At 49.0% G+C, this 12,811-nt stretch overlaps 4 protein-coding genes across 4 annotated transcripts; 2 read left to right on the forward strand and 2 right to left on the reverse strand.

The window, feature by feature from the left end:
* Positions 1-1,852: 1,852 nt before the first annotated feature.
* Positions 1,853-4,254, reverse strand: DFJ58DRAFT_34083 (glycoside hydrolase family 79 protein). Its single transcript, XM_041379940.1, has 11 exons — positions 4,226-4,254; positions 4,036-4,168; positions 3,594-3,984; positions 3,438-3,546; positions 3,176-3,386; positions 2,952-3,128; positions 2,735-2,898; positions 2,655-2,678; positions 2,477-2,592; positions 2,094-2,425; positions 1,853-2,041 (listed from the first exon to the last, which is right to left on the reverse strand). The coding sequence occupies exons 3-11, from the start codon at positions 3,894-3,896 to the stop codon at positions 1,888-1,890; spliced, it is 1,590 nt and encodes a 529-aa protein (XP_041240528.1). The 5' UTR covers positions 3,897-3,984; positions 4,036-4,168; positions 4,226-4,254; the 3' UTR covers positions 1,853-1,887.
* Positions 4,255-6,210: 1,956 nt separating this feature from the next.
* DFJ58DRAFT_803813 (uncharacterized protein) lies at positions 6,211-7,391 on the forward strand. Its single transcript, XM_041390982.1, has 2 exons — positions 6,211-6,558; positions 6,581-7,391. The coding sequence occupies exons 1-2, from the start codon at positions 6,240-6,242 to the stop codon at positions 7,066-7,068; spliced, it is 807 nt and encodes a 268-aa protein (XP_041240529.1). The 5' UTR covers positions 6,211-6,239; the 3' UTR covers positions 7,069-7,391.
* Positions 7,392-8,234: 843 nt separating this feature from the next.
* On the reverse strand, positions 8,235-9,675 carry DFJ58DRAFT_706700 (UbiA prenyltransferase family-domain-containing protein). The gene is made up of 2 exons (XM_041383736.1): positions 9,643-9,675; positions 8,235-9,580 (listed from the first exon to the last, which is right to left on the reverse strand). Exon 2 carries the CDS (start codon positions 9,576-9,578, stop codon positions 8,268-8,270), a length of 1,311 nt encoding a protein of 436 aa, XP_041240530.1. The 5' UTR covers positions 9,579-9,580; positions 9,643-9,675; the 3' UTR covers positions 8,235-8,267.
* Positions 9,676-9,692: 17 nt separating this feature from the next.
* On the forward strand, positions 9,693-11,524 carry DFJ58DRAFT_747776 (uncharacterized protein). The gene is made up of 5 exons (XM_041387550.1): positions 9,693-10,124; positions 10,186-10,250; positions 10,304-10,445; positions 10,497-10,899; positions 10,951-11,524. The coding sequence occupies exons 1-5, from the start codon at positions 9,809-9,811 to the stop codon at positions 11,195-11,197; spliced, it is 1,173 nt and encodes a 390-aa protein (XP_041240531.1). The 5' UTR covers positions 9,693-9,808; the 3' UTR covers positions 11,198-11,524.
* Positions 11,525-12,811: the final 1,287 nt, after the last annotated feature.

The raw sequence follows: 12,811 nt of genomic DNA on the forward strand, positions 1-12,811 counted from the left end.
GGCTGTGGAGTCGGCTTCGAATCTGTACACCACTCTTGAGAACCTCGGCGTTCCTCGTTTCGCAAACGCCAGACTACAATTGCCCTGCATCGCATTTCCTCTCACAGAAGTCAGGCGGATACCTGGTGAAGACGGGGCCAGATGTTTCACCTATGACGTCAAGGCAGACGGGCTACAAGACCTGCTGGTCACAACGGAAGACAGGCTAGTTGAATTCTCGCCCGAAAAACGTACTCGGTAGACATTCTTGCTCATCCGTCCGTGGAATCGGTATGATCTCGACTTTACAGACGAGTCGCAGAGTGTGGACGGTTTGTCTGATGAGCATGGAGATGATGAGCTGGTTACCAGAGGGTTGAGGTTGCTCGTTCGCCTCGGACAGCCTTTTGGCGCACTTTTGCTAGCGCCACAGCGCGGTGTGCAGTATAAGAGAGTCGCTTCGGATAATGAGATCATCGCGCAAGTTACGGACATCACCTCTGTTGTTGATATGATGGACATCAGGAGATTGGAGATATTGTAGCTCTGATCAAAGCACGGAACATTTTCATTTCTATGATTTCATACCTTGACAACGTCCCCACGTGAACAGTCTTGATAAGATCAGATAATCAGATGATCCCTAGAATTCTGCATAGCACTTGATATCGTATCATGTATTGTCTCGTATACAAACAAGTTAATCCCCAAATCAGACGTTTAAGGAAGAGTTTGCAGCGGGGCTTTCCAGAACTGCGCTCGTTCAGATTCGTTCGGTCTTCCTATAGGCGTGTCTTAACGGCAGGCATCGCAAGTAAACCACCAGTTCGCCCGGGAAGCGGTGTTTGTCCTGTCAAGCTGCAGACTCATTGCAACATGGTTGCCCATCCTTGCAGAAGTACTCGAGATAGCTGTCGATCCAGAAAATATTTTGACCATGAACGCATCACCGGCAAGCACATTGATCGACTCAACTCTAATTACATAGCACATAGTTTGCGGAGTACGTAGACCACTAGGGGTATGAAACTGCCATTCCATAGTAAGGACTCCAGTTTCTTGCCAGTGCTCGTAAGCAAGTCGAGCACAATGATTATATCGCAAGCGCAAAATAATTCTTCGGAGAGAATAGGGGTATAATTCAGACATAACACTATACACACACGACAAGGTTCTCAGTGATAGTGGTGATTCAAATGCTCCATCCGACGATGCGTACAACCTAATATATGCGCCTTGTCCGCGCGCACACCCCAGCGAGTGCAGATCAATACCTCCCCTTCGCAATACTGGGCCAAGAATATACGAATTCCCTGAATTTCTTCACAAATCCCTATTAGAGCTAGACACAGCGTTAGTCCTCAGTCGTGATGGAACAGACTAAATTATAATGTACCTAGACACAGCGTTAGTCTAATACGAATGTCCGTTAGTGTCTAGGTATGGCGAGCGTACAAGGAACTCACCCTCAGTCGTGATGGAACAGACTGAGGGGAGAAGACGGTACGAGGGAGTCTATATACGATGGTTCGTATTCCTATCATTGGACTCCGCTGCCGTAGGCTTATCGCGTCGGTCACGTGCATAGCACTAACAATCCCAACTTGTATAACCCTTGTTTACTGTGTCCAGCCTCTTCGCCCGTCCGTAGATGGCCATACAACCAGTTTGAACTTGAAATTGACATTTCTGAATTAGGAGACCTTTACCGGGAGTCTTTCCATCAGGATACCTTGTCCACTGAAGGGTGCATGTTCCAGGAGTACACGGTCGAAACTACGACTGCACAGCATTTCTCACTTTTGGACGCGCCATTGTATCAATGGAAAGCTCTATGACAAGACGCAACTACGAATTGTCCTGGTAAACGTGCATTAGAATTATTGTTTGTATGTTAAACCATCCCTGTCAAATAAAAGTAACGAGGATTGCTTCCGTCTCTTGCAGGTCTACTCCAGAGCTGATAGGTAAGACGTCGACAGTTAGGGACCCACTAACTCTACCGTCGCTAGTCTCGTACGTCTGACCTCCCCAGGTCAGATTGGCGGAATCGGAGGCATACCTGCGCATAGCTTTAGCATCCAGGCCGCAACGATTATGAAATCAGCTCATACCCAATTTCCAGCGTCTTCACGCTCATACTATCAGGAGTAATTCCAGGACCCATGAAAGAGAAATCGATGTGAGTCGAGTTCCTTACGTCAGCATCGGAAAGGTACGCGTCCAAGTTTATGAAGACGGCTTTCGAGAGGATGCCATGCTCATAAAATGCGTAGCCCGACACATTATCCTCGTCGATGGGGATTTCGACTGCCTGCGTGGTCCCAGATGATCCTATAGCCTCTGCGGTGATGATGGCTGCGTAGTATGCTGGTTGTACGTGTGGTGCCAGGGGGGCAATCGGGGAGCCGTCGAGGATTGAGTTGTTAAGCGTCGTGGGCTGGATCTGCGCACAAGAGGATTGAGCGACGTCGCATTGACCCAGATGAGTACTGACCAAATTGTACTTGTAGCCGACACCGTTGTGGAAGTGTAGGCGACTGATACCGACTTGTGTGGCATACAAAGTGTAGTCAAGTAACCAGAGGGCGGCTCCGGCTGTATTGCTGACATCTGGTAAAAAAGGACGGACACATGTAAGTGACTGTGACTTCTGTCCATGTTGTCGACCTTACTAGGTGCACCGTGGCAACTCATACCTATCAACAAGTTAGCAAGTCTAGTGCTGCCTAACAATTCTCAAACCATGACTTACTGTTTGTCTCCCCGAGGATGTAGTTCAGCCCGTTGGCCAAGGTTGCTTCAATATCAGGGCTAAACATGGATATATTGCCACGGATATTGCTCTTGGTCATTAAATCCTGCAGCACAGCTCCGCTACCAGTGCAGAATGAGCCACTGTAATGGTGCTGCGAAATGCTAACCACGGGATTCAGCATGCTATCCAGTTTCTGGGGTTGTGTTTAACATACGTGTCGATTAGTTGACCTGCAGGAGATTCAAGGATCCCCAGATTAAATATAGCTTGTGGAGAGAAACCACTGAGATTGTTGTGAGAAGACTCAGCGAAAGCGGCTCCAATTAATTTTGTGTATGAACACTCGGAGAGGTTGGCTGTTGTTGATACGTTATATGCGAATTCCTCCCACCTTCATACTGGTCAGCACTAACGAGGACGTCATCGCCGTGAACTTACTGAGACACATATTCTTGCACATTCCAGCTGCTGTTACGGCCGCCATTGTGGTGGTAGAGATCAGCCTCGTTGCCGATTTCGATGAACTTCAGAGTGATGTATTTCTCTAGGACGGCAGGAGAAGAAAATGCGTTCATGAGCGCGACAGTTTCGAGATAGACTGCCGTGAGGTTATATTCCCTGAAGTTCACGCCCCAGTGAACTTGCGTCCCTGAAAATAAAGCGAGTTAGTCGCTCGAGTGTCCTCGAAGAGCTAGATTACCATTTGGAAGATTAGAGATGATGTCATAGAAGCCTTGGCCAACAGTGATATTAGTGGCTTCTGGATATGGCTTGATTGTGCTCGAAGGAGGGAAAATATCTTCTTCGTACTAAGCACCAGTTAAACACACGAGTTTCAACATCAGAAGAAATTTACCTCGACATCATAGCTGAAATCAGTGTGGTCCTCCGAGTCAGCACCTATTCTCACGAAGGAAGGAGTATTCGTGATCTGGATAAAGTTATCAAGGACGTTGTTAAAGAATTCATTCGGTTCTGTCGTCCCTGCCCAATCGATCCATCTATCTTGCTCGATTGAAAGCGAAACGAGGTTCCCCATGAGTGATGCTGCCCCCGGAGGTGCAGTAAGAGGGATTGTGACCTCTATTGCCGAGACAATTGGAACAATGAGCGTGATGAAGTGGGCATTCCACATCATAAATCGCAGCATGAGGGACATCTCCTCAGTTCTGGTGCAAGCTTAGAGTGCAACTAATAGTGGTATGGGCGGGATGAATCATGACCAAAATCACGATCCGATGTGCCGTCTTTATAGTACTGAGCCCATGGACATATATTACGATGAGGAGGTTACGTACGCGAGACTTCGAAGTTCATTAAATTAGCGGGTTTTCTCCGAGAGCATTTCAATTGGGGGATCGTGCGCATAAATCACGTCACAGTAAGAGAGAGAGCATGCGCCGCCTTCAAGTTTGCTACCAAGCTTCACAACTGAAAGATAATATTGGTGAGAAAGATGGGCCCATCAGTGACAACGCCATTAATTACCTTGACAAGGGTTTTAGGCCAGTCCTCACAGTTGTACGAGCTTTGAAGGTGTACACCTTTGAGTTCAGTACCCGACAATGGTTGACGGAAAATATTGTCATTGTTTCAACTTCCTGATCAATCTCCCGACGCGCCTGCCATCGACTTACGGTACAGCGCTAGTACGGCTGCACGGCGAAACAGCCCATCAGACAACGACTGCTAGTGACTGGCATTCCGTCCTACTATCACACCTACACAGGGCCGAAAACTGGACGTCGGACCTTGGCATCGCCCACTATGTACATCATTATTACCTTCGGTTCCCTTAATTGCTTTGCATTCAGGCCGGGCGGCCGGAGGGTCCCTTCTGATTGCACTCTTCGGTTTCAATTTCCTAGTCTGCAACTAGATTATCATCCTTTCGTGAGATGGCGCTGGCTGACTAGTCAATGGTCATGTATGCTCAATAGCTGTCGCTACTCGTTGGCACAATCATCTTGTCGCCGGTCCTTTGTTCGCGCCCGACGCCACCCTGGGCGTGGATTTTGGCGCACTAGACTCTAGTTCGCTTCAGGCCATGTCGGCATCTTGCACATTCTAAATGGGTCACCATCGCTTGCCTCGTCGTTTCCGCGAGCAGCTCCGCCGACATTCAAGTTGACAAAACATGGCTCCACGTTATTCTCACTCAGGGTTCCATTTTGAGACTTTCCATGACTTGAGGGTCACACCCACCATCCCTACAACGCCATCTCCCAGCGTTATTATCATGGCTCAAGCGTCTTCCCTTTGCGGCGTCATCAATGTGCTCGGTTCACGCGATAACACTCGCTATTGCTCGCCCTTTGCGACGCATACAGGCTGAGGTATACCGTGTCGCGTTATCATCCCTCCACTCAGCTCTTACCTTCACATTCTCCCAACAACATCCCATTGCTGCGTCGGACGCGTCGATGCTCCCACTGACAGCATCCTTTTTGCAGGCTCGTTCAGTCACTTCTGCAGCTGCAACACCTGACAGCCGGGTGGTCTTTTTGCTCGGGGACATCTGCAGGTATACTGCATGACGAGCTGTTGGGCATCATAGTATTATCTATTAATACTAAGCCGCACAAACCCTACCCCGTCTTCACAGATCACAAGAATGCAGTGCACTTGGTCCTGGATGTGTTTCCAGGTGTTCTGCCCCACATATAGAACATTCAGTCGGCACGTTCGTTGTACTGAGGGTTATTTTCCCTCCTCCATCTCCTTTGCCTTCGCTCTTCTGGACTGCTGCTCACACAGGCGGTCTCACACCAGAATGTCTAGCTAATAATTATGTAGATCGCATGGCCTCTTCAAAGCAGTGGAGTCCTTCCCTCTGTGCCACTTGCAACATTTGCATGCCTTTGAGACCACACACCATATATTCGCTCTTTGCCCGGCCTTTTTGGCTATCCGTCGTGCGCGTAGCGTGCAACTCTATGATGAGGGCAAAACTACAGATCGTATCTGGGAGGTTTTCAGTGGAGTTGCATGGCGCTTATTTTACGATGACATGAGGCTCTGGCTACAATATCGGACGCTTTTTTATGTAGATGTATTATTGTGGCGAATGTTGGGTCACAAGTGGGTGTTTTACCCCTGCCGTCTAACGTCTCGGGCAGCACTCAATCATTAGGTAATACGGGTGTCTCATCCCCACAGCCCGTTAGTACGACAATGGAACCTATGTAGGCTGTTGCCACGATTAACGCTGGCATGCCATGTGCGTAGCATTTGGCTTGTAGGTCATTTAGGGAGAATACAAAAGACGTGTCCTTGTTCTCAATGCTGATCCTTTCTCCCGAGTTACACATTTGTCACTCGATAATTATTTGTACATAGTTTGCGAGCTTGGCTTTGGTTCCTGGCTTGCTTATTTCGTAGTTGAGCCGGCCTGAGGTTATGTGAACGTAAGTAGATGGCCAAATAAGAAATTCATATCGTAGTTGCCTAAACTGATATGCTGACATAACTAACAACTCTATTCTGCTCTCTACAGTCTACCATGACAGACGTCCGTGCCCTGCTTAAAGCCAAACGCCAGGAAGCGCGTGTAACACATCCACTTGCATCTTATACGACAACGGGACAATTGCGATGCTCCGTTTGCGGAACGAATATAAAGTATGCATCTGCTTGGGACGGTCATCTCGGCAGCAAAGCACACCGTACAAACGTGTCTCGCGCTAAAGAAGAGGAGAGGGCTAGGGAACAGCAGCAGGCTGCACAGGAGGCTAAAGCCACTAAACGAAAGGCAGATGAAGATTCCCCTGGCGGAGATGCAACCAAGAAGCAGAAAACCGAGCCTGCTACCACAACTCCTCGTTCTAAGCGCGTTTCCATCAGACTTTTTCTCTGACCTATCAAAAGCACCACCACCACCCCTTTCAGATGATTCGGATGACGAAGATGTCAACTTATCTACAGTTACTCCCGCGAAGGAGTCGGGCCCACATACTGTTTCCGTCACTCAACCAGAGCTTGACCAAGAGTGGATCAAGTTCCAGCAGACGGTGATTAATGCGCCCGATGCGCGCGAGACGTATGACCGGGCGACTGTATTTGCGGAACCATATCTCGCTTCTGACGTGGCAGAAGGTTTCCCGCCCCTGCAGGGTGAGAAGGATCCTCCAGAAACTGAGGCTAAATTAGACCCGGACGAGGAAAGGCGGAGGAAGGATCAGGATGAAAAGGAAATGATAATGGACCGCTTATTAGATGAAGAGAGGGCGCAAGAAGAGGCGGACATGAAAGTCAGTGTAATGAAAAGTAGGTTGGAGGCATTGAGGATAAAACGAGAGGCTGCACGGACAAAGCCAAAAATTACGGTGTAGCAAGGTTTTTGACAATCATTTATTCTCCCGGGCCTGATTGACTCTGATCATCTTAGGTACTAGGTGTAATATACCATGATTTAATTGCACGGCGTACATTTTGGCGTCTCCACAGTGCCACCGGGTGCTCCATCCGAACCTACAAATATGAGCCTCGTCCACGCGCGCTTGTTCGCACATTTATTTTTAGCACGGGCTATCACCCTACGCTTTCACTCATTGCAAGTAAATTCAGTGCACGAATGTAGACTTCCACATTCAATCATAGCTGGCATTGCTTACACGAGTAGATCCACGAGCAGATCGTCTCAAAAACTAATGCAGATCAACCTTGACATTCCCGCTTTCACTCTGCGATACTTGGCTCAGAAAGTACGAACTTCTTCAGTTTCCTCACAACAGAATCGCGTCTCCGGCTCTCTTGACCCACCGGTATGAAACTCCTTTGAAATTGGAATCCCCGAATTCGCAGATATGCAATGAAGATCTGCTGGTTGCCTGGATCGATGATTTTAAATTATCTAGATCGTGGCAGGTACGATGCTGCGGAATGGTCAGCTGTAAGGACAGCGACCCAATAGTTGGGGGACGGACCGAGTCGTTGGTGGAAGACTATGTGCCACTTCCTCCCTCGAGTACGGGGCACCCTGTGCGTCGCGGGAATAGATGTCTATCAAGCATCTTGAAGCACATGGTGGTCCTCTCGATCACTGAACTTGATGGTCGTTAGATGTGTAGTTTGCAGAGTAGAAGGTGAAACAATGTAGCTCATTATTACCTCCCTGCAATGTAGTTCGCCGCCAAATCTAAAAGCCATCATAACTTCACAGAACCGGTCTGAAAGTGCGGACTACGTACCAGGCCACGCAAGAATGCCACTATAATCCGCATATTGCAACACGGCGCGTTTCAATTCATATACGCTGATTGTTCGCCGGGGGAGTGAGCATATTTGTGCTAGGGATTGATATGAGGGGCGTAGAGAGGAGAGAAAGAACAAGTAAAATATTGTCATAGACAGGGGCTTGAAGTCGCGGACGAGTGGCCGCGTGCAAAGTTATATAGTTCGGCAACACAACGGAGCTCGGACATTCTTGGCCCTTGGGCAAGTAGATGAGTTGAAAGGTTTCATCTGACGACTGTGAAAGCTTGCAGTAGCTGTAGGCATAATATATCAAGATTAATTGGACAGTCTATGCTTATGGCTTTGGTATATCTGCTCCGTCCGACGGCACCTCGTCTTGCATTCCTACCCAACGTCTCCATTCTAGCCCTTGCTTGTGAACCATCATCAGAGCCAGCATCACCGGCAGATACCACAGGTAATTTTGGAACGATACCCTTGCTTCCTTTTCTCCACAACGGCGCCACCAGACCCAAGAACCACGAACGCAAATTGCGTTCGGAACTAAGCTTGTGATAGCAAAGGCCCACGTAGTCAATCCTGACAGTGGGAACAATATAGAACAAATAGGGACAAGGATTAAAGAGTGGCGGAGAGCCACGAGGGCATTTTTTTGTGGGTCCAGCACGCATAGCATCTTGTAGCCTGCTTGAGCGTAGGAACCTCGAATAAAATGCGATAACGAGTTGAAGTGAGGGAATTGCCAACTGTAGAGAAGCATGAATAGTGCGAACGCGCCAAAGGGGTTATCGATCATGGACATGTCTAGTGGTGTCTCTGTGAGGAATGAAGGAAGGAAAATGTGAATCGGGTAATCTGCAGATGGGAGTATTTTTCCACCACAGGCTGTCCAACCCATAACCGGCGGGATTCCACCAACGACTGCGCCCACCCAGGTGTTGGATACGCTTTTACGTTTCATCCAAGTGTATGCCGCTGCATAAAGTACAATGTTGGCTACGCCAAGACAAGCTGTAATTGGGCTCGCCATGAACCATAGTACTGCAGGACCTGCTACTCCTGTCACAGCGGCAAACCCTGCAGCATGCAAAGGGGAAATGGCTCTTCGAACCAACGGCCTTTGGCGGGTGCGAGCCATTTGAGCATCATAAGGTATCTCTTGGAGTTGATTCAAAGTATTCGCCGAAGCCGAACATAGAGCCGTACCGACAGCTGTGGAGAGCAGAATCGGGACCGTTGCAGGAAGTGGTGAGAGAGCGACCCCTGACATTGCGGTCAAGACAACCAGGATGGTCAGGCGTGACTTGGCAAGCTGCGCGTAGATCTTTAATAGGCGTCTCGGGGTGAGTACTTCGACTTCTTTGAAGCCTGCGGGGGCGACATGAACTGTATCTGGTTCTGCAACTGCATGTGCAATGCCTCGAACGCGAATTATATCGGAAGCCTTTAGCCCATCACTACGAGCAGACCACTGTTGATTGTGGCAAAAGAAGGAAGTAAAATCTCGACGCGCAGAAGACACGGTGTACGGTCTACTGAAAGCCGCGGAGGCCAGAAACTTTTGGCTAGCGAGAGAGCGTGATGCACTTGATGTGCGGGCAATAAAACTTTTGCTACATGACTGAAAAGCATGTATTTTTCTCATTTCTGAATACAGGGCAGTGAATTTTGCATGAGCTCGCTGTTATGGATAGCGGCGACTAACTCACCTGCACCAGCGCACAGACCAAGGTTTCAATTAGCGGAGTTTGAACGCCTTCTCACACAACAACTAGTTACACGTTTCTAAAAAGTTAACAGGTGCATCGTACAGCAGCTTAGTGAGCCCTTGTAATTACACCTCATCGTCGCAAGGCTCCGTCGTAATACCTTGCCATGCCTGGTACACATCTCCTCCCACCAAATCTTCTAAAACTATTTGCACCTCGACCGCCTCTTCCTTATGCACGACCAGTTGGCAAAGACATCCACCGTGTAACTTCCAAAAATGTTGGTGGTGTTGCCAGTATCCTAGACCGACTCAAGGAGGCCTCAACTGCAACATTAATCGCAGGGAATGGCGAGGTTGGGGACGGGATGGAAGAAGGCGAGGAACCTGCATTCACGCTGGCCGAAGAAACCAAACGGCAAATTCGGAGAGAGGAACGCAAAAAGAAAAAGACAGAAGAGTTCAAGATCGCAAAGGAGACCTGTGAGTGATTATTTTCGTTAACGTGGCATAGGTCGCTAAGCACTCTTCATCCTATTTCTAGATAAGCCTGCGGATGATGCGGAAGCCATTGGAGACCCATATAAGACGCTCTTCATATCACGTCTGGTTAGCTCTATTGACATGGTAAATTTGTGCGTTTCGCTCACCTTTTCGTGCAGAATAAAAACGCAACCGAAAGTGACCTTCGACGCGAATTCGAGAGTTTTGGCACCATTGAACGGGTAAGACTGGTGCGGGACCAGAAAGGCCGGTGCAGAGGCTATGCATTCATTGTCTATGAACGCGAACGAGATATGAAAGGTAATGATGGTAAAAGTGTTGTTTCTTTCATTTGTACTGAGCTCTTTTTAGCGGCTTACAAGGAATCTGATGGTTTACACATTATGGGCAAACGCATACTTGTCGACGTCGAACGTGGCCGAACTGTGAGAGGGTGGAAACCTCGTCGTCTCGGTGGAGGTCTTGGTGGACGCCCGAAACCAGTCGAACAACCTGTATTACCACCTCCGAGAGTTTCCAGTGGACGAGGCGGTTTTGCTGGAGGTGGTGGTGGTGGGGGCGGGGGTAGGGGTGGAGGATTCGGTGACCGAGGTGGAGGATTCGGTGACCGAGGTGGATTTCGCGGCGGTCGCGGCGGCGGATTTAGGGGCGGCGGCGGCGGCTTTGGAGACCGGGGAGGCGGCTTTGGGGACCGAGGTGGTTTCCGGGGTGGAGGTGGAGGTGGCTTTCGAGGTGGACGTGACGATGGCTACAGGTCAGTTCAAATGTTGAACATAAGCTTTATTTGTGACTTACTCTCTCTCAGGGGTGGTCGAGGCGGGGGCGTTGGTTACCACGGAGGTGGATTTGGCGGTGATGCTCCTGCTAATGGCTTCGGCCCTCCAGGTGCTCAAGCTCCTGGTGGTCCCGGCGGCTTTGGCGGTCCTCCACAACAAGGTTATGGACCACCAGGGGGTGGCTTCGGTCCAGGTAGAGGCGGATTCCGCGGAGACCTCAAACGTGAAGGACCTGGTGGGTATGATGACAGAGACGCCAAGCGACCGCGATATTAGTTGCGGCTGGGTGAGATACGTCCAGTTCTTTTTCGGTTCTCGTGCTTCTTGCTTCAAGTGCTATGACTCCGCGCTAGGTGGGGTGTGTAAGTACTGAACGCTTTTGTTGTCACATTGCTCTGCAGCCTTTGCGTAAGTATCACTATTTTATTGCTAGGAGATGGCCTATTTTTATTGGTGATGGTTAAGGCAAGTGTGAGTATACCAACGTGCTATACAACGACCAGCAATTATGATGTACATATCTACGTATATCTTGGTGATCAGTACGCTTGACGAGATGACAGTGTAGCGAGAATGTTACTATTATGTGAAGGCCCATGCCCGTGCTACGTTTTGTTCGGATGATTTTCGGGTCAATCAGCGCCTATCAGCGCCCGCCTAAGGGTTCGATCTGAGATTATTGACATATGCATGTCACCCGTGGTTACACATCAAAGGGTCCCTATACGGTACTGTGATGGTAAGTACGTATCCCTTCGTATCAGTTCCTACATATCGCTGGCGGTGGGCAACCTTGGGCAACACATGACACGGTTAGCTGTTATCATGAGCCTGCTGCCTGCGTGTCATCCAACTCAACTTTCCGTTTTCCGCTGACTCCATATTAGCCCATGATACAGTGTCACCGGTAAAACCAGACTTTCGGCTTCTTCGGGAGAGAACGTCACGGATCACAGGCTAGCACAGCCTGAGGCAGAACGTTGACATGTCTGATCGGAAGTCGATCCTTAAAAATGTTTTCTGCGAAAAACATGATTTGCTTGTTTGACAACACGGTGGGATCCTTGGTATGTGAACAGAATTATGTATATGACTGCACACAGCGATTTAAATGAGGCATGCAGGACCCTGCATTACAGCGTTTTTAAGCCCGGAACCGTCCGCGACTTCGCGTACTTTTTCTATCGAGAGACGTAGAATGTTATTTTTTTGCGAAAAAGGTTAGTTCTCATGTTGATCATTTGTTCCGAACTGCATAGCAACTCCCGGTGCCGCAACTTTTTTGTTCAGCCGCGCCTACCCAAACATTCACATCGGTTTGTTTCAGAGACCGGATAAGAAGCTGAGTGCAACTGCCAGCACACTAGATCGTGATGCGACTTCTTCGGGTGCAGAAAGTAAGCTTTGCTTGCTTGGCAGACAGCGTACAAACATGCGTATCTCCCCGCCAATGGTAGCAGTTCCTGGGACCCATCAAAGATTCAACTCAGCCAGCTACCCGAATCCGACAGATCTTATCATTCCAAACTAGTCATCATTGCAGGCAGGATTACAGCATACGGACATGACCCTACCCAAAGATTCCGCTCGTTTGGAGCGCTAGTACCATCAAACTTTATACTGCTCTGGGCACGGTGTTCAAGTTTGTCTTGCTGGTTCAAACTTGCTCAAGAGGAACGTCAAATTTTGTGGATGCGTACGTCGCAGCCCGGAAGTAGACATCTCCCCCAACTACGGTTCCTTGGTTGGTACCCCGATCCGGTGAGTTCCCTTATTTTGGCTTTGATTCGTACCTTCCTCTCTCCTTCCTTGCGTGAATCTTCCTGCGCGACCCATCATTCTCCTTCCTGACTTGCCTTTTGAGTAGGCTGCGTGATCGTCTGATCTGGC

Source organism: Suillus subalutaceus, assembly GCF_016647625.1.
Source record: "Suillus subalutaceus strain FC151 chromosome Unknown DFJ58scaffold_105, whole genome shotgun sequence".
Taxonomy (NCBI): domain Eukaryota; kingdom Fungi; phylum Basidiomycota; class Agaricomycetes; order Boletales; family Suillaceae; genus Suillus; species Suillus subalutaceus.

Bases quoted from the DNA above. Each gene is read 5' to 3' on its own strand.
- DFJ58DRAFT_34083 (XM_041379940.1), bottom strand. From the start codon at position 3,896: ATGTCCCTCATGCTGCGATTTATGATGTGGAATGCCCACTTCATCACG. The intron at 3,129-3,175 runs GTAAGTTCACGG...ACCAGTATGAAG, and splicing joins GTGCAAGAATATGTGTCTCA to GTGGGAGGAATTCGCATATA. The intron at 2,679-2,734 runs GTAAGTCATGGT...ACTTGTTGATAG, and splicing joins CATCCTCGGGGAGACAAACA to GTATGAGTTGCCACGGTGCA.
- DFJ58DRAFT_803813 (XM_041390982.1), top strand. From the start codon at position 6,240: ATGACAGACGTCCGTGCCCTGCTTAAAGCCAAACGCCAGGAAGCGCGT.
- DFJ58DRAFT_706700 (XM_041383736.1), bottom strand. From the start codon at position 9,578: ATGAGAAAAATACATGCTTTTCAGTCATGTAGCAAAAGTTTTATTGCC.
- DFJ58DRAFT_747776 (XM_041387550.1), top strand. From the start codon at position 9,809: ATGCCTGGTACACATCTCCTCCCACCAAATCTTCTAAAACTATTTGCA. The intron at 10,125-10,185 runs GTGAGTGATTAT...TCCTATTTCTAG, and splicing joins CAAGATCGCAAAGGAGACCT to ATAAGCCTGCGGATGATGCG. The intron at 10,900-10,950 runs GTCAGTTCAAAT...ACTCTCTCTCAG, and splicing joins GGACGTGACGATGGCTACAG to GGGTGGTCGAGGCGGGGGCG.